General features: G+C 42.9%; 1 protein-coding gene across 1 annotated transcript in view; it reads left to right on the forward strand.

Moving 5' to 3' along the window:
* LOC118360151 (vesicular glutamate transporter 2.1-like) overlaps positions 1-17,592 on the forward strand; it is a 28,252-nt gene extending 10,660 nt beyond the window's left edge. Inside the window, exons 5-12 of the mRNA XM_035739362.2 lie at positions 4,847-4,934; positions 5,069-5,155; positions 5,786-5,928; positions 11,015-11,164; positions 11,343-11,475; positions 11,660-11,770; positions 13,554-13,681; positions 13,811-17,592. Of these exons, the coding sequence (XP_035595255.1) occupies positions 4,847-4,934; positions 5,069-5,155; positions 5,786-5,928; positions 11,015-11,164; positions 11,343-11,475; positions 11,660-11,770; positions 13,554-13,681; positions 13,811-14,152 (1,182 nt within the window). The 3' untranslated portion in view covers positions 14,153-17,592. The remainder of the gene's footprint in view (positions 1-4,846; positions 4,935-5,068; positions 5,156-5,785; positions 5,929-11,014; positions 11,165-11,342; positions 11,476-11,659; positions 11,771-13,553; positions 13,682-13,810) is intronic.
* The last annotated feature ends 683 nt before the right edge of the window (positions 17,593-18,275 follow it).

Genomic DNA, 18,275 nt, shown 5'->3' on the forward strand with positions numbered 1-18,275 from the left:
CACCAGTACTTCCTCTCAAGACCTCTCACTGTCCTATAAATACCTGGGTGACCCGACGAGGGTAGACAATGAGCCCATCGAATCAATTGATCACGGACAGCCAGCGGCACGTACCTACGACCCTCCGGACACTGTGGAGGTGCAGGTTCCTCCCTTAGCGCCCGCTCGATGTCCGCGTCCACATCCCCTACTACTGGTGCCACCAGCTTAGCTGCCGGAATGATGGGAGTAGGATCGATGGACCTGTCCTCAGTGTCATAGAGTCTTGACAGCGCGTCGGCCTTAGTGTTGAGGGAACCTGGTCTATACGAGATAGTGAAACGAAATCTAGTGAAAAACATGGCCCACCTTGCCTGACGAGGATTCAGTCTCCTAGCTGATCGGATATACTCCAGGTTACGGTGGTCAGTCCAGTTAAGGAAAGGGTGCTTAGCCCCCTCAAGCCAGTGTCTCCACACCTTCAACGCCTTAACCATAGCCAACAACTCCCTATCCCCCATATCATAATTCCGCTTCGCTGGCCCGAGTTTCTTCGAAAAAAAGGCACAGGGGCGGAGCTTCGGTGGCGCACCCGAATGCTGTGAGAGCACCGCTCCAACCCCAGCCTCGGATGCGTCCACCTCTACTATAAACGCCAAAGAAGGGTCCGGATGCGCCAACACCGGCGCCTCAGTAAACATCGCCTTCAACTTATGAAAAGCTCTGTTCGCCTCTGCTGACCACTGCAAACGCACCGCCCCCCCTTCAGCAGTGAGGTAATAGGGGCAGCTACCTGACCAAAACCCCGGATAAACCTCCGGTAGTAATTAGCAAACCCCAAGAACCGCTGCACCTCCTTTACCGTGGTCGGAGTCGGCCAATTTCGCACGGCCTTTAGGCGGTCACCCTCCATTACCAACCCAGAGCTGGAAATGCGATAACCCAGGAAGGAAACTGATTGTTTGGAAAACTCACATTTCTCCGCCTTCACATACAGGTCATGCTCCAGCAGTCGTCTAAGAACCTTGCGCACAAGAGATACATGCGTGTAGCGGAGTAGATTAAAATATCGTCAATATACACCACTACACCCTGTCCGTGCAGGTCTCTGAGAATCTCATCCACGAAGGACTGAAATATAGCTAGAGCATTCTTTAAACCGTATGGCATGACGAGGTACTCATAATGGCCAGAAGTAGTGCTAAATGCAGTTTTCCACTCATCTCCCTCCCGAATACGCACCAGATTATAAGCACTCCTGAGATCCAGTTTAGTGAAGAACTGCGCTCCGTGAAATGATTCCACTGCCGTAGCAATGAGAGGTAGTGGGTAACTAAAACCCACTGTGATGGAATTTAGACCTCTATAATCAATACACGGACGTAAACCACCATCTTTTTTTCTTAACAAATGAAACTCCCTTGCCTTGTTAAAAGTGAATTTGTGGAATTTCTTTCCTTCTTAATGTGTTTAAGCTAATCAGTTGGGTTGTGACAAGGTAGGGGTGTTATACAGAAAATAGCCCTATTTGGTAAAATACCAACTCCATATTATGGCAAGAACAGCTCAAATAAGCAAAGAGAAACGACAGTCTATCATCACTAAGGAAGACTTAGAGTTACCTTTGCTGCAGATGATACGTTCATTAGAGTTACCAGCCTCAGAAATTGCAGCCCAAATAAATGCTTCACAGAGTTCAAGTAACAGACTTGCTTGGGCCAAGAAACACAAGCAATGGACATTAGACCGGTGGAGTTCAAATGTATGATTTTTGGTTCCAAATTCTGTGCTTTGTGAGACGCAGAGTAGGTGAACGGATGATCTCTGCATGTTTAGTTCCCACCATGAAGCATCGAGGAGGAAGTGTGATGTTGTGGGGGTGCTTTGCTGGTGACACTGTGATTTATTTAGAATTCCAGGCACACTTCACCAGCATGGCTACCACAGAGTGAAGGAAAAGCAGCCAACAAGTGCTCAGCATATGTGAAGAAGAATGTGTGTGCCAAGCTGTCATCAAAGCAAAGGGTGGCTACATTGAAGAATCTCAATTATAAAATATATTTTGATTTGTTTAACACTTTTTTGTTACTACATGATCGCATATGTGTTATTACATAGTTTTGATGTCTTCACTACTATTCTACAATGTAGAAAATAGGAAAAATAAAGAAAAACCTTTGAATGAGTAGGTGTGTACAAACTTTTGACTGGTACTGTATATTTAAAACATTTACATTTAAGTCATTTAGCAGACGCTCTTATCCAGAGCGACTTACAAATTGGTGCATACACCTTATGACATCCAGTAGAATAGTCACTTTACAATAGTGCATCTAAATCTTAAAGGGGGGTGAGAAGGATTACTTATCCTATCCTAGGTATTCCTTAAAGAGGTGGGGTTTCAGGAGTCTCCGGAAGGTGGTGATTGACTCCGCTGTCCTGGCGTCGTGAGGGAGTTTGTTCCACCATTGGGGGCCAGAGCAGCGAACAGTTTTGACTGGGCTGAGCGGGAACTGTACTTCCTCAGTGGTAGGGAGGCGAGCAGGCCAGAGGTGGATGAACGCAGTGCCCTTGTTTGGGTGTAGGGCCTGATCAGAGCCTGGAGGTACTGAGGTGCCGTTCCCCTCACAGCTCCGTAGGCAAGCACCATGGTCTTGTAGCGGATGCGAGCTTCAACTGGAAGCCAGTGGAGAGAGCGGAGGAGCGGGGTGACGTGAGAGAACTTGGGAAGGTTGAACACCAGACGGGCTGCGGCGTTCTGGATGAGTTGTAGGGGTTTAATGGCACAGGCAGGGAGCCCAGCCAACAGCGAGTTGCAGTAGTCCAGACGGGAGATGACAAGTGCCTGGATTAGGACCTGCGCCGCTTCCTGTGTGAGGCAGGGTCGTACTCTGCGGATGTTGTAGAGCATGAACCTACAGGAACGGGCCACCGCCTTGATGTTAGTTGAGAACGACAGGGTGTTGTCCAGGATCACGCCAAGGTTCTTAGCGCTCTGGGAGGAGGACACAATGGAGTTGTCAACCGTGATGGCGAGATCATGGAACGGGCAGTCCTTCCCGGGAGGAAGAGCAGCTCCGTCTTGCCGAGGTTCAGCTTGAGGTGGTGATCCGTCATCCACACTGATATGTCTGCCAGACATGCAGAGATGCGATTCGCCACCTGGTCATCAGAAGGGGGAAAGGAGAAGATTAATTGTGTGTCGTCTGCATAGCAATGATAGGAGAGACCATGTGAGGTTATGACAGAGCCAAGTGACTTGGTGTATAGCGAGAATAGGAGAGGGCCTAGAACAGAGCCCTGGGGACACCAGTGGTGAGAGCGCGTGGTGAGGAGACAGATTCTCGCCACGCCACCTGGTAGGAGCGACCTGTCAGGTAGGACGCAATCCAAGCGTGGGCCGCGCCGGAGATGCCCAACTCGGAGAGGGTGGAGAGGAGGATCTGATGGTTCACAGTATCGAAGGCAGCCGATAGGTCTAGAAGGATGAGAGCAGAGGAGAGAGAGTTAGCTTTAGCGGTGCGGAGCGCCTCCGTGATACAGAGAAGAGCAGTCTCAGTTGAATGACTAGTCTTGAAACCTGACTGATTTGGATCAAGAAGGTCATTCAGAGAGAGATAGCGGGAGAGCTGGCCAAGGACGGCACGTTCAAGAGTTTTGGAGAGAAAAGAAAGAAGGGATACTGGTCTGTAGTTGTTGACATCGGAGGGATTGAGTGTAGGTTTTTTCAGAAGGGGTGCAACTCTCGCTCTCTTGAGGACGGAAGGGACGTAGCCAGCGGTCAGGGATGAGTTGATGAGGGAGGTGAGGTAAGGGAGAAGGTCTCCGGAAATGGTCTGGAGAAGAGAGGAGGGGATAGGGTCAAGCGGGCAGGTTGTTGGGCGGCCGGCCGTCACAAGACGCGAGATTTCATCTGGAGAGAGAGGGGAGAAAGAGGTCAGAGCACAGGGTAGGGCAGTGTGAGCAGAACCAGCGGTGCCGTTTGACTTAGCAAACGAGGATCGGATGTCGTCGACCTTCTTTTCAAAATGGTTGACGAAGTCATCTGCAGAGAGGGAGGAGGGGGGGGAGGGGGAGGAGGATTCAGGAGTGAGGAGAAGGTGGCAAAGAGCTTCCTAGGGTTAGAGGCAGATGCTTGGAATTTAGAGTGGTAGAAAATGGCTTTAGCAGCAGAGACAGAGGAGGAAAATGTAGAGAGGAGGGAGTGAAAGGATGCCAGGTCCGCAGGGAGGCGAGTTTTCCTCCAATGTATTAGATTTTTTAACCCATTGTGTGTGGTAACTATAAAAAAGTCTATACTTAGATTTACCCCAGGATATCAATTATTAAGGGTGGGAACTATAGAAACAAGTTAGCTTTATTCACGTTAGGGGAATTTAGAGGAACAAGGTTGCTATATTCACATCATGGGAACTTAGTGAAAAGTGTCAGCCTATTTGCAACGCACCTCCTTCTTATTGTATTTCCATTGTTGTGTGTTTCACCTGCATTCAGTAGTCTATGAATCACATGATTATGAAGGTATAAATGTATGAAAGCGTGTAGACTTATTTACAATGTATGTAGTTCTGTCTTGTGATGTACTTGTGTACATGTATTAAGTCATGTTTTATGTTTTGTGTGGACTCCAGGAAGAGTAGCTGCTGCTTTAGCAGTAGCTAATGGGGATCCTAATAAAATGCTAAATACTAAATGTTAAGCAGTGTTGCTAGAATCCATTGCTATTGCCATAAGGAGCAGGATGATCAGAATTTTCTGGCCGTCTTATTCATTATAACTTAAGAATAATAGCAGCAGTATGATTTACTTTAAACCAGTTACCTACTCTTAGTTGCTCATGGTTCTGTGGTGTGTGTGACCTACCCAGGGAGTGACCTACCCAGCCTGCCATGGGATCTGGAGTAAGTGGGCTCCTCCTCTGGAGAGGAGTCGCCTGGCCACCACCTCCTTCTGTGGTAAATACTCTTTTCAATAGTATCTTATCTGTCACACTATGGTAGTGAAGCAAGAGTGACAGTAGTTGTACTTCCTTTGTCTATTTAGATGTCCTTTTTCGTGTCTTCCCCCTCTCTACCATTTCCTCTTACAGGTTCCTATGCTGGTGCTGTCATTGCCATGCCTCTAGCAGGGATCCTGGTGCAGTACTCAGGCTGGTCCTCTGTGTTCTATCTCTATGGTAAGATATAGTTCCATGGCGATGTTATAGCTTCCAAATGTAAAAGCATGAGCTGCTGCACACCCATCCTGAAAAGTCACTGCGTGCCGAAATGTTGGTTAGGTTTACCCACTCAATTGTTGGGAGCATATATAGAGTTTTCCACTTTCTTTTTATCTTTTTATATAGCTTCAAAATTTGTTTTTTACATTTTTTTTAATCATCATCACATTCTAACCAACAACCTATTTGAAAATATTGAAAATATGTTGAGTAGAGTACATCCTCTTCAGGACATTTTAAAGCTGGTTGCTGATGCTTTCAGACCTCCAGACCATTGATTTCTTTCCAATGTGTTGGTGTGTCTGTTCTCCAATAATTTTCCATCTCAACCTGGACTAGATGAATTTGGCCTTTCTGTCTGAGGGTTTAGTCTATAGGGGATTTCTAAAAGATCCGGCTGCCTTTTAAGAATGTAATGTTATTGTACAGGCCGATCTAAGTTCACATACAACAATGACACAATTAAAACACATTTACAATAGGGTTTCTGTAGCTTTGCTGCATGGTTGCATAATGACTAGAAGATATACATAATCCACCACCCATATTTTATTTATCCTGTGTAATAATCCCAATATCATTGTGCAGGGTGCTTTGGGATCTTCTGGTATATGTTCTGGATCCTTGTGTCGTATGAAAGTCCTGCTGTGCACCCTACCATCACCCAGGAGGAACGAGTCTACATAGAGGAGAGCATCGGGGAGAGTGCCAAGCTCATGGGCCCTGCTGAGGTGAGGGACAGGGCTTGAGGTTGGTTGAATAAAAGTTGTTTGAAGGGTTTCAAACAACTTTCACTCAACTAACCTCATGCCCTGCTTCTCTGTTTCAGTGAAATAATCCAAATCTGTGTGAAAGTTTGACAAGGTTTTTTAGTAGGCCATTACGTTTTCTGAGTGATATTAGGCCAGAGTTCTCAAAGTCTTCAAAGTCCACTTCTCCTCAAATCGTTTCCTATGATATTAAATTGGGAGATGATGCTATGCCCCACTTCCTACTCAGGCTTGATTTGATCTCTGCTCCCCTGAGGCCTCATGCATAAACTGTGAGTACGTCCAGAATATACCACAAATTGTGCATGCGCCAAAAAAGTTGACATTTATACAAATATAACTTGAGACAATGTGCTAACCTATCCGGAAACTTTAGACCATGCGGAAGCACATCTCACATCTCTGAAAATCTATGTGTTTCATTTTATTCTAACATATAGACATAGGAATCTTTTCCTATTTATTTTATTTTCATAACCATTGCAGAATAAATTCCTCACCTTTTCTTTCCATGACAGGTTCATATTCTTGAAGTAGCCATACAACAAATTACAATGCACAGCTCTCATTTAAGTGGACCTTGTAGCCTAGTAAATAGATAGGCTATATACAGTTGGAGTCGGAAGTTTACATACACCTTAGCCAAATACATTTACATTCACAAAATTAGAATTTGGTAGCATTGCCTTTAAATTGGGTCCAACATTTCAAGTAGCATTCCACAAGCTTCCCACAATAAGTTGGGTGAATTTTGGCCCATTCCTCCTGACAGAGCTGGTGTAACTGAGTCAGGATTGTAGGCCTCCTTGCTCGCACACACTTGTTTTTAGTTCTGCCTACAAATTTTCTGTGGGATTGAAGTCAGGGCTTTGTGATGGCCAATCCAATACCTTGACTTTGTTGTCCTTAAGCCATCTTGCCACAACTTTGGAAGTATGCTTGGGGTCATTGTCCATTTGGAAGACCCATTTACATCCAAGCTTTTAACTTCCTGACTGATGTCTTGAGCTATTGCTTCAATATATCCACATAATTTTCCTTCGTAATGATGCCATCTATTTTGTGAAGTGCACCAGTCCCTCCTGCAGCAAAGCACCCCCACAACATGATGCTGCCACCCCCGTGCTTCACGGTTGGGATGGTGTTCTTTGCCTTGCAAGCATCCTCCTTTTTCCTCCAAATATAACGAAGGTCATTATTGCCAAACAGTTCTATTTTTGTTTCATCAGGCCAGAGGACATTTCTCCAAAAAGTACAATCTTTGTCCCCATGTGCAGTTGCAAACCGTAGTCTGGCTTTTTATGGCGGTTTTGGAGCAGTGGCTTCTTCCTTCCTGAGCGGCCTTTCAGGTTATGTCAATATAGGACTCGACTCGTTTTACTGTGGATATAGATACTTTTGTAGCTGTTTCCTCCAGCATCTTCAAAAGGTCCTTTGCTGTTGTTCTGGGATTGATTTGCACTTTTCGCACCAAAGTACATTCATCTCTAGGAGACAGAACGTGTCTCCTCCCTGAGCGGTATGATGGCTGCGTGGTCCCACAGTGTTTATACCTGCATACTATTGTTTGTACAGATGAACGCGGTACCTTCAGGCATTTGGAAATTGCTCCGAAGGATGAACCAGACTTGTGGAGATCTACAATTTTGATTCTGTGGTCTTGGCTGATTTCTTTAGATTTTCCCATGATGTCAAGCAAAGAGGCACTGAGTTTGAAGGTAGGCTTTAAAATACATACACAGGTACACCTCCAATTGACTCAAATTATGTCAATTAGCCTATCAGAAGCATCTAAAGCCATGACATAATTTTCTGGAATTTTCCAAGCTGCATAAAGGCACAGTCAACTTAGTGTATGTAAACTTCTGACCCACTGGAATTGTGATACAGGGAATTATAAGTGAAATATTCTGTCTGTAAACAATTGTTGGAAAATGACTTGTGTCATGCACAAAGTAGATGTCCTAACCGACTTGCCAAAACTATAGTTTGTTAACAAGAAATTTGTGGAGTGGTTGAAAAACAAGTTTTAATGACTCCAACCTAAGTGTATGTCAACATCCGACTTCAACTGTATATTTCAAGTTATGCAATCCGTTAAGCAGCACGGTTTATAGTATATAGTAGAATTTAACAGGTAAACAGTTGATCTTTTACATTGAAGTAGGCCTATGTTGGCGACCGTAATACACAACATAGTCTCAGGGCAATCTGTGACACGCTGACACTCTTATTTAGTATGGTATGTTACGTTACGTTAGCCTCCTGTGACCCGGAAAAATTTGTTTGGGGTCTAAAAATATGGTTATTTATATTTTATTGTATGTGCAAAATTGTCCTCTGTACCGGTCATTAGGATGTAAATATTACAAAATTGACATTACAGTCAATGGGTAAAGTAGATGAAAAACATAGTTGCAGCATGTGGGTGTCCACTATAGAGCACTTTTTTTTATAAGCTCTTGTTTAGCTCTTATTTAATGTGAAAAAAATATTACAAGTCCTGACAACTCACTTAACTATCCCTGAGAAATCCACTTACTAGAAACAATTTGAATATCAAACTCATAAAAATTATCATTTATAATTACTCACACTTCTTTTCAAATGACCATAAAGTGTGTACATTTTGAAAGGCATCCATTTTTTTAAAGAACCAGGAAGATAAAGTTGTCAAGGTCACACCCCCACATGTGATATAATTGAAAAGCCCATAATGTCCTCTCAAAGGGACAACAGGTCTTAATACAGTGGCATGTATGGCCTTAGAGATACGGACCAAGAACTGATGAATTATTGCTGGGTCTCAGGGGGTTAGGTACATTATGAATGGAATAGCGCTTGTACAATATTCTATGAATTAGAGGATTTATAGTATCATACATCTTACCCAGTTATACAATAGCATACGAATTGGATTTAATTTATCATACATCTTGAATGAGGTATAGTATTGTACGTCTTGATCTGAGATCAGGTTGCTTGCACCATAATAACAAAGGAGAATTATGGAGAGAATTTATGTTGGCGGTTAGGGTAACTAACGACAAAATGTTAGGATAACTAAAACGACAAAGTTTACGTGAATTTATGTAGCTGGTTAGATGAATTTGGTTAAGTTTAGAATAAGGGTTAAGAGAAGGGTTAGCTAAAAGTTGTCTCTGACGCGACTTGAACATGCAATTTTTGGATTGCTAGTCTGTCGTGGATTAAGACGTCAGCTTGCTTCAATTTGGCTGGTGCCTAGGCAAGTTTGGCCAAGTGAACTGAACGCGTGTGCTCAAATACTACTTTAAAAGTCCCTTGTTTGAAAAACGAGGAAAAGCATCAGTCGTACTGTTTGTCCATTTTGAGATGCCATAGCCAGTATACGCTTCCTCAAAATAGTTCATCTAAAATAACTCAAGAAATTGTCATTTATTTTCATAGTCGTCCAGTTTTGCATCTGACTAGGATGTTTGGTGCAGTATTTTTTTGCATGAGAACGAGTATTGTCTCTCGATGAATGATAACAGGCACTTCGGCTTCCAATTTTGGCTTGCCTGGAGAAAATGTTTTGTGTGCATGAACAGCCGAAAAAACCCTTGCCAGTCCACAATTAAGAAAAAAGTCACAAAATGTCATAAAAATATATGCACAAACTGTTCCCGAACTGTTTTGGCCCACCAATCCTCACCGACCAACCTCCCTATGTCCAAAGTAACTAGACCATTAGTAGGTATGATACAGGACGTCTTGGAGATGCTCAGAAATAAGTAAAGTATATTCCATATGGCTCCAAGGCCAGGTTGATGTACTGCAATGGATGTTTTTTTCAGCCGAGACAATGTTTCAGAATTTGCGGGCAGACCATCGTAACCAGGATGGGGGAAAAGTCCATGCAAAACATTGTTGAATTCAAACGTTCTGCTGACAGGTGTTGGTGTTTCATACTGGAGAGGGAATGCAAAACAACGACGCTGGACAGAGTGGAATCAGGTGTATCAAAAAGGCAGTTTATTGGTCAAAGTTATCCTGTCCTGCCATTTATCGTGCACGGACCTAAGGAATGTGACTCCTGTGAGGAGTCAGAATAATTAGGCTGCTCAGCCAGAGTTTACAGCAGAATGTATACACAGAATAATGTAGGTGGAGTCTCGTCGTGTTGGTCTTCTGACTGGTCCTGAAGAGTTGGAGGCGGGCCTTGCTCGAGCCAGAGCGTCCCCATTGGTGCACAGCAAAGTCCTTTGCTCTTGGCACCCGACCAGTAGGGTGGGGGGTGGGGGGGGGGAGTGTGTGTGTGTACAGTGCTCATGAAATGTATGTGTGTCAAGGAAACGTGGATATTGGTAATGTCTGCTTTAGGCCCAGGTGTTTCCTGTCTTTGCAGGAGTGCATGCAAGGGTTCAATGTCAGTGAGATAGCTTGGCACTTCTAAGCTCGTTATTGTTGCAGGCTGCTCTTTGTAGTTTACATGGGAGTATATTTGCGTGATGGCAGCTGTGTGTCCTTCGGATAATCATGTTATTGCACACAGGCTCTAGACTTGACTGTAACCAGAGCTTTGGTCTGCTAGTAACGCTTCATATTAGATTATTTATATAACACAGGTCAACAACATTTCCATTGTTTTCTCTTTCAGAAACTGACAGTTCTTTTGTCAGCTACAGCATAAATTACTGCTAAATATTAAAAGATTCTGCCAACACAGTAAATAGACCGGTAGCTTATGTAAAATATTTGACAGTATGGGTAGCTACAGTATTGCTGTGTGATAGGAGTTTAACATCATAGCCTATTTCAACTCAGAGCCTATAGGAAGGCAGGACATAGAAATCCAATGATATAATGATAAACTAAATATTGAACAACAATTCGTATTTTGCATAGAAGTGTGATGGTTGTAGCATTTAGCCTACTTTTAAATGGTTTAAAATATACAATAAATCTATCAGAATGTGCGGACAGGCGCTCTCTATAGGCTGCATGTATGTGTTTCTCTCTTTCTCACCGCAGCTAGCCTTTCACCGGTAACTCATGTATATTCCTCCCTTTTGCTCCATTGTAGAAATTTAAGACCCCCTGGAAAAAGTTCTTCACCTCCATGCCTGTCTATGCAATCATCGTGGCCAACTTCTGCAGAAGCTGGACCTTCTACCTACTGCTTATCAGTCAGCCGGCCTACTTTGAGGAGGTGTTTGGGTTTGAGATAAGCAAGGTGAGACCAGTGGAGCATTGCCAGGGTAGGGCACCAGCCTAGCCAAACATTGTTGCTGGGGTATGGTATTCGAGGCCTAGGTGAGGGATGTGTGAAAATGTTGTGCTTGGCTCTAACTGACTTTAATACCTTTTAATACCTCTATGTGGATGTTGATTGCAACAGTTCTTGTCCTCAGGTTGGCATGGTGTCTGCCCTGCCCCACTTGGTGATGACAATCATTGTGCCCATTGGAGGGCAGTTGGCTGACTACCTACGCAGCAGGAACATCCTATCCACCACTACAGTCAGGAAGATCATGAACTGTGGAGGTGAGAGAGCCCCTTCAGCACAATATGTACAATTATATCAAATGTGTTTGATAGAATAGTAATGCTTTTACACTATCTGTATGAATGTGGTACAATGACTTTTGGGACTGTAATTAAATTGCAACTGTGATGGCCCATAGCCCCTGGGTTACTGTAGCATGTGTGTGACTGTCTGTCTCTGCAGGGTTTGGCATGGAGGCTACGCTGCTGCTGGTAGTGGGATTTTCCCACACAAAAGGGGTGGCTATTTCCTTCCTGGTCCTTGCTGTGGGCTTCAGTGGATTTGCCATATCAGGTCAGTTAAACACATGGCATCAGAGAGTCTGCCAGTATAGATCACAGCTGCCTGTAGGATACTCCTCCCTTACTCTTTGTAGATGTGACCGATGTGAAATGGCTAGCTAGATAGCGGTGGAGCGCGTTAATAGCGTTTCGATCGGTGACGTCACTCGCGTTGAGACCTTGAAGTAGTGGTTTCCCTTGCTCTGCACGTGCCGTGGCTTTTGTGGCACGATGGGTAACAATGCTTCGTGAGTGACTGTGGTTGATGTGTGCAGAGGGTCTCTGGTTCGAGCCCAGGTTGGGGCGAGGAGAGGGACGGAAGCAATATGGTTACATAGACAGAGAACAAATCTAACAACTACACCGTAGATTCTGTCTAGAATGGCCACTATTTATTGCATGAATCTTGCCATGGAGGCAGAACTGAGTGATTTCCTCTAGATGGGCACATGAAAAACCGAAATTGGCTATATTGTAAAAATTCAAGAAAACACAACATAGCTTTTTGGTCTTAATTTAAGGTTAGGCATTAGGGTTAGCCGTGTGGTTAGGATTAGATTTTAAATAATATTTTATGACTTTGTGGCCTTGCCAGCTAGTGACCAATCTGCAGAGCTGCCTCCAGAACAAGATTCATGATGAAAACTCCAACTTGCCTATTTGTCGTTCAACAGCCACCGATGTGGTCTAAAAAGGACTTGCAATCAGCAATATCCAGGTACAAAGGGAACAGGGTCGATTTCTCACATTTCTCAAACATCTATTCCAGCTGAAGCTTGTGGCTGCAAGGCAGACCTTGGTTTTACTACTACTAATTTTTCTTGGGCTTTCTCCTGGAGTATTTAATAATTCAGCACAAGTCCCAGAGGAGCTGCCATACAGGCTGGCTGTGTGCAGCTACAGAGGACACTCCGTGTGGGGGAGGAGATTCACTGGCCAGCTACTCCCGTTGCAACAAGATGGCTGCATGGGGCTTTGATATTCATCGCAATTTCATTTCCATTACATTTCCATTACATTTATATTATGTTTGGGGTATTTCAGTAGTTTTGATATTTCAGTATTATTTCAGTAGTTTTGTGGTCTTCATTAAAGAAAAAAGGTAATTAAATAATGGTGGTTTTTATTACCTACCAAGAATGAGCAAAAGCTCTAGAGACCGTAAGGGCTAGATCCTATCAGATCTGCGCTAGCCAACACCCACATAGCGGTTGTTTGGACGGTGTCTGAGGTGGAACTGCGTTAGAGCTATCAAATCCATAAGTGGCTCCTTGCGTCAGCTTATCGCGGACACTGCCATTGGATGCAAAATACGAAACCAACCGACTTCATAATCCAACTTTATAATTAGAAGTTCATGCAGCCATGTTACAAGTTCAAACACTCGAATGCGTGATGTTTTATTTCCTGATAGGCTATGAATCCCCCCATCCAAATTAACATTAAATAATGCATTAGCCTACACCTTCTATTGGCGTTTTGAACTTCTAATGCAGTGGGGATACTAAGGAAGGGAGTGGTTTGTGACACAAGAACAGCCACTCACCTATTTGTCAGTTCATAACGCAGTTACACATCCAACAACAGTCGCTATGCGGATGTCGGCCAACGCGGTCTGATACGATCTGATTGAAACGAGGTCTAAGTTAGAGTGAAATCAGTTAAACCACAAGAACTATAACCACTTGTTTTTATTTAATCAAGTGCTAATCAATTGTTGTCTTAGAGATTTGTCTTATAGAGAGTAACTTCACACTGAAAACCTTGTATTTCATTCTGAACGTTCTTTCCACTAGGATTCAACGTCAATCACTTAGACATTGCTCCACGCTATGCCAGTATCCTTATGGGCATATCCAATGGTGTGGGCACCCTGTCTGGCATGGTATGCCCATTGATCGTAGGTGCCATGACAAAAAACAAGGTAAGACATTCTGTTACCCTTGGAAAGTCCATAAAACATTATGGTTAAACGTAGATTCATTATCGGATAGAACTACAATTCTCTGTGACTTTGTACAAGACACTTTATATTCCATCTGTCCACATGAAGACTCGAGAAGAGTGGCAGTGGGTGTTCCTCATCGCTGCTCTTGTTCACTACGGGGGAGTCATCTTCTATGGCATCTTTGCCTCTGGAGAGAAGCAGCCGTGGGCCGACCCAGAGCTGACCAGCGATGAGAAGTGTGGCTTCATCGATGAGGATGAGCTGGCAGAGGAGACGGGCGACATCACCCAGAGTTACAGTGCCCTGGGCGGCGGTCCGGCCAAAACGTACGGTGCCACTACGCAGAACGGGGGCTGGGCTGACAGCTGGGATAAAAAGGAGGAGTTTGTCCAGGAAGAGGCAGAGGGAGGGCCGTATGGCTACAGGCAGGACCAGGACTACTCCTAGAGACAGGAGACTCACTGACCATCTAACGGTAAACTTATTTTGTATTGTTTACCAGTTTAGACGAAACGAGTCAAAAACCAAACAAAAAAGATAACAATCCATTGTTGTATGTTTGCACAAATTCAAATCATTATTTCAAAAGATAAAATTTGTTCAAAAGATGATTTTATTGTACAAATAAAATACAAAATATAGAGATGTAGCACATCAAATTGCCAGATCTATTTGTAAATGTAATATGCATATAAATTATAGATATATTTATTTGGAGTGCAATTGTGTGTAAGTGTGAACCATTTCCACCTCATCAATCTGAGCTTCTTCATTCTGGAGAAGCCTGTTATGTACGATCAGACAAGATTTAACTGGCTTCCTGGATCATCATGCCTAACTGGTTCCTATTACAACTCCTCATGAGCCAGCCATTGCAGTGTAAAAGAAACATGTCACTGTAAAAAGGGGACTTAACCAGGAATGAGACTGTATGTCTTAGGTTGTACAGTATCTCTTCTGAATGCACTGAAAGTAGTGTCCTTTCAATGCATAATATCATTTTCTTTTTTTATTATGTGTTTGAATAACTGTCTTTAACACAGAGGCATACAGATACAATAATGTTTTGAAGAACAACATAACACTTTCGCTAGTTGATGTAAAAGTCTTAAGATGCATGAAAGAAAATAATGACGAAGCGTTGCGTGTTTACAGTGCCGTTTTGAGAGCTTGGGACTATACGGTTCTATCTGCATTTTTTACTAAATGGAGTTAGTGACATAGCCTTGTTTTGTTCAATGTTCTCTACTTATATACCCCAATTCAAGTTGTTAAGTTCAAAGGAATGCAAAATAAAAATAGCGGACACCATTCAAACCAATGAGGGTTCGGAACTTTCAAGCCAATTATCTGTAATGAACACGACGGAGAGCTGGTTTCAAGCGCAGGTGTTTATTGCAAAGGACCACAGTAGGAGGCAGGTAGCTGGGTCCAGGGACAGGCAGAAGGTTATACACAGGGGGTCCAACAAGGCAACAGTACAGGCAGGGAAAAGGCTAGTAACGTTGTCTGGGAGATCAGGCAAAAGTTTGATAACAGGAAATCCGATAGGCTAAAGTACAGGCAGGGAATAGGCAAAAGGCATCTTTAGTGAGGCAGGCAAAAACTATCATACACGGGAGGATTACATTATGGGAAAAACAGCGCTCCCAATAGAAGTGTGTCACAAAACAAACAATACCTCACAATGATGGGGTGCAAAGAACTGAACTAAATAGTGTGAGATAACGACATACAGGTGTGTGAACAGGTGATCAGAATTCAGGTGATTGGGATCTGGAGAGTGAGGGGGATCTATGTGTTTGAGAGTGTGAGTTGGAAGCAGACATTACATTATCTAAGTATCATCTTTTTGCAGATAGAACCTTATAGTCCCAAGCTCTCGATTTCATGCCTATAACAATGTTACATCTATAAATGTTTATGATTGGAGGTTACAAACATTCATAACTCGGTTATGTAATTCTTATGATCATTATGTCCATTTTATTGTCTGGTCAATTCAAGTCATTTCAATGAGATTTGTTGTTGTTTAAAGGTAGATGTTTGTCTGAGGTGACTAAAGAAATATAACATGGACAATATAAAGAAATGCTGCCCGGCACTATCAAGGGCCTGTGCAATGCAGAGAAAGACCAGCCAGCCGATCCAGAAGTAGCCAATCAGTATATCTACTGTACAGACAGTCCGTCAGCAGGAGATATGTTTTGCTAATGAAAAGGAAACATTTTTAGACTGGGATAGTGATCCAGATAGACAATGTTGTTAAAGAAAACTATACATTGCAGTCCAGGAGGACAATTAGCCAAGTTGGTGATTGAGGTTCATATTACGTCTACTTGTAAAAACATTAGAGCATTACAGAATTTAAAAAAACATGACAGTATAGCTGCCTATGTAATGTATGTCACATTGAACGTTTACCATTCCTTAAAGAGTAGGTAGACAATCAAAAGAGCAGCAAGACATGATTTAGCCAGTGTGTATAGAGTGGGAATGACCAGTGTAGAGATACTGGGTTCCAGTCAATAATTTATATATACACTCGATGACTGACAGCGGCCTTGTTTAGAAGCCACCGTGCCTCCATCTTGGCACTCCCCAACATTGTAAATAAATATTTTGGAAGCTATAGAAATTAATTTATTATTGTCTACATTTGTTTTTGCCACGTTTATTCTATTACAGAACATTTAATGAGTCATTTTAAATTATATTATGTGAGCTAAACATTTAAAAATATATATATATATATTAAAACATTTTCCTTAAAAGTATAATGTTTTGAAAGTTCTAACGTTACTGTCCCCAATACAACAACAAAAAATACTTAAATACATTACATTTTGGCCTATAAACATTTAATTAAAATACTGTAGAAATCCATTCATTCCAATGGAGGATAGCTCCTACTGCAGAGTGCCAATATGGCTGACCGATGGCTTCAAAGCCTCTCATTGGCCGATACATAGCATCAGCAATCCAGGGTTTATATACATCATTGGTTTCAGTAGCGTGTCAGGGACCTAAACCTGCTTTTCACTGTCTGTCTGTGGAGACCTAAAGTCAGCACTTCACAATGTATTTATGGAAATGTATTTATGCATGGAACAAAGCCGTAGACTAAATGTTTTTACTTTTTATTTCTTTCACAAAATGTATTTTGTCTCTCAAACTGTTACTAATGTGTCAATTTCTTTGCACAATTAACCAAAGGTAACGTGTCAAGCTGGGTTTGAACAGGAGGGCTATATACTAAGGGAATTGCTGGACATTGCATGGCCTCTGTAGGCCTCTCCAGGTGGCGCTAACCATACTCAGTGTACAAAGCAATAAATCCATGGTAACAGTTGTTGTCAACCATTGAAAAATGTAAAACACTAGCATATGTAACTAGAGCGTTACTTTTACGTTTCAAGCGGTGTTTTTTGTGATATCAAATATAGAAAAGAACAAACACAAGTACTTGTAAAAATATCAAACCTATGTAGTTAGAGTCCTCCACACAGCTCTTTGACATGCTGATAATGCAGGGAGTTTGTGAGGGGACTGCTCACCAGAAGAGAATGATACCCTGGGCCATTCCTGTGACATGGATGATGTCCTTCTCCATATCTCTATGGTTCCACTCCTGTTGGTGTCTGCGCATCCGTTGTTCTGTACAGTTTCCAGTGGTCGTTTTGGAGGGTGTGCTATTGTTCAGTTTTTTCTCTCTCTCTAAACCCTGTTGGTTTGATTGATGTGTGTTCTGTCAGTGGCTGGACCCCTATTGCCCCCTTAACCATCTGTCTCTAACCACCTAAACCCCTTTCATTGTTGCAATATTCAATGACGTGAAGATTGTCTGTAAAGGTGATCTAACATTTACAGAAATGGTAGATGTAAAACATGAAGTAACGGTACCTTCTTCCTGTTTTGTGCCTCTGAGTGAAGTTGCAGTGTGATTCTATGGCTTATTTTGCTGTGGCTGTGTCAATGGAGAGATTTGTTGATGTCAAAATGAAATGCTCTATATATCCATTTTATAAAAAATGAATGAACAAAACATAACTTGTGTCTGTATTTGTGTGAACACATCCACAATCGTACAGCTCAGTCAGTGAAGTCTGTATAGGCTGATGAAGAAGCCTGGCTTTAAGTCCAACTGTGGTATTTTGGATTCCAAAGGAAAAAGTGGCAAATGTGTCTGACCACTAACATTGGTACAATGGTCCTTCAGAGTTACATGCTTCCTCCAGAGCACCCTTTCTCCTTGAGAATTTGCTTTATGGTATGTATACCTTGCATGATGTCTGCGCACGACCAGAGTCCGTCTTGCACTAAGCTTACAGGATATGGTGACCCCTCTCCACTAAAGGACCCTTCCTCCCTCTCTATTCTCCTTCTTTGACTTGTAGTGAAATCAATGGACCAGTCCCTCGTGCTCAGCCGAACCTATTGACTCTTCTAACCTCTTAATGGAGATGGGAGGGAGGAGCAGCACTTATAGGGCTATTTGGAAGAACTGCTCGATTCAGAGTGACCCTTGGGACTGAAGCCCCTCATGGTGGGAGACCCACAACACTCTTTA

The sequence above is a fragment of the Oncorhynchus keta genome, chromosome 2 (genome assembly GCF_023373465.1).
Source record: "Oncorhynchus keta strain PuntledgeMale-10-30-2019 chromosome 2, Oket_V2, whole genome shotgun sequence".
NCBI lineage: Eukaryota > Metazoa > Chordata > Actinopteri > Salmoniformes > Salmonidae > Oncorhynchus > Oncorhynchus keta.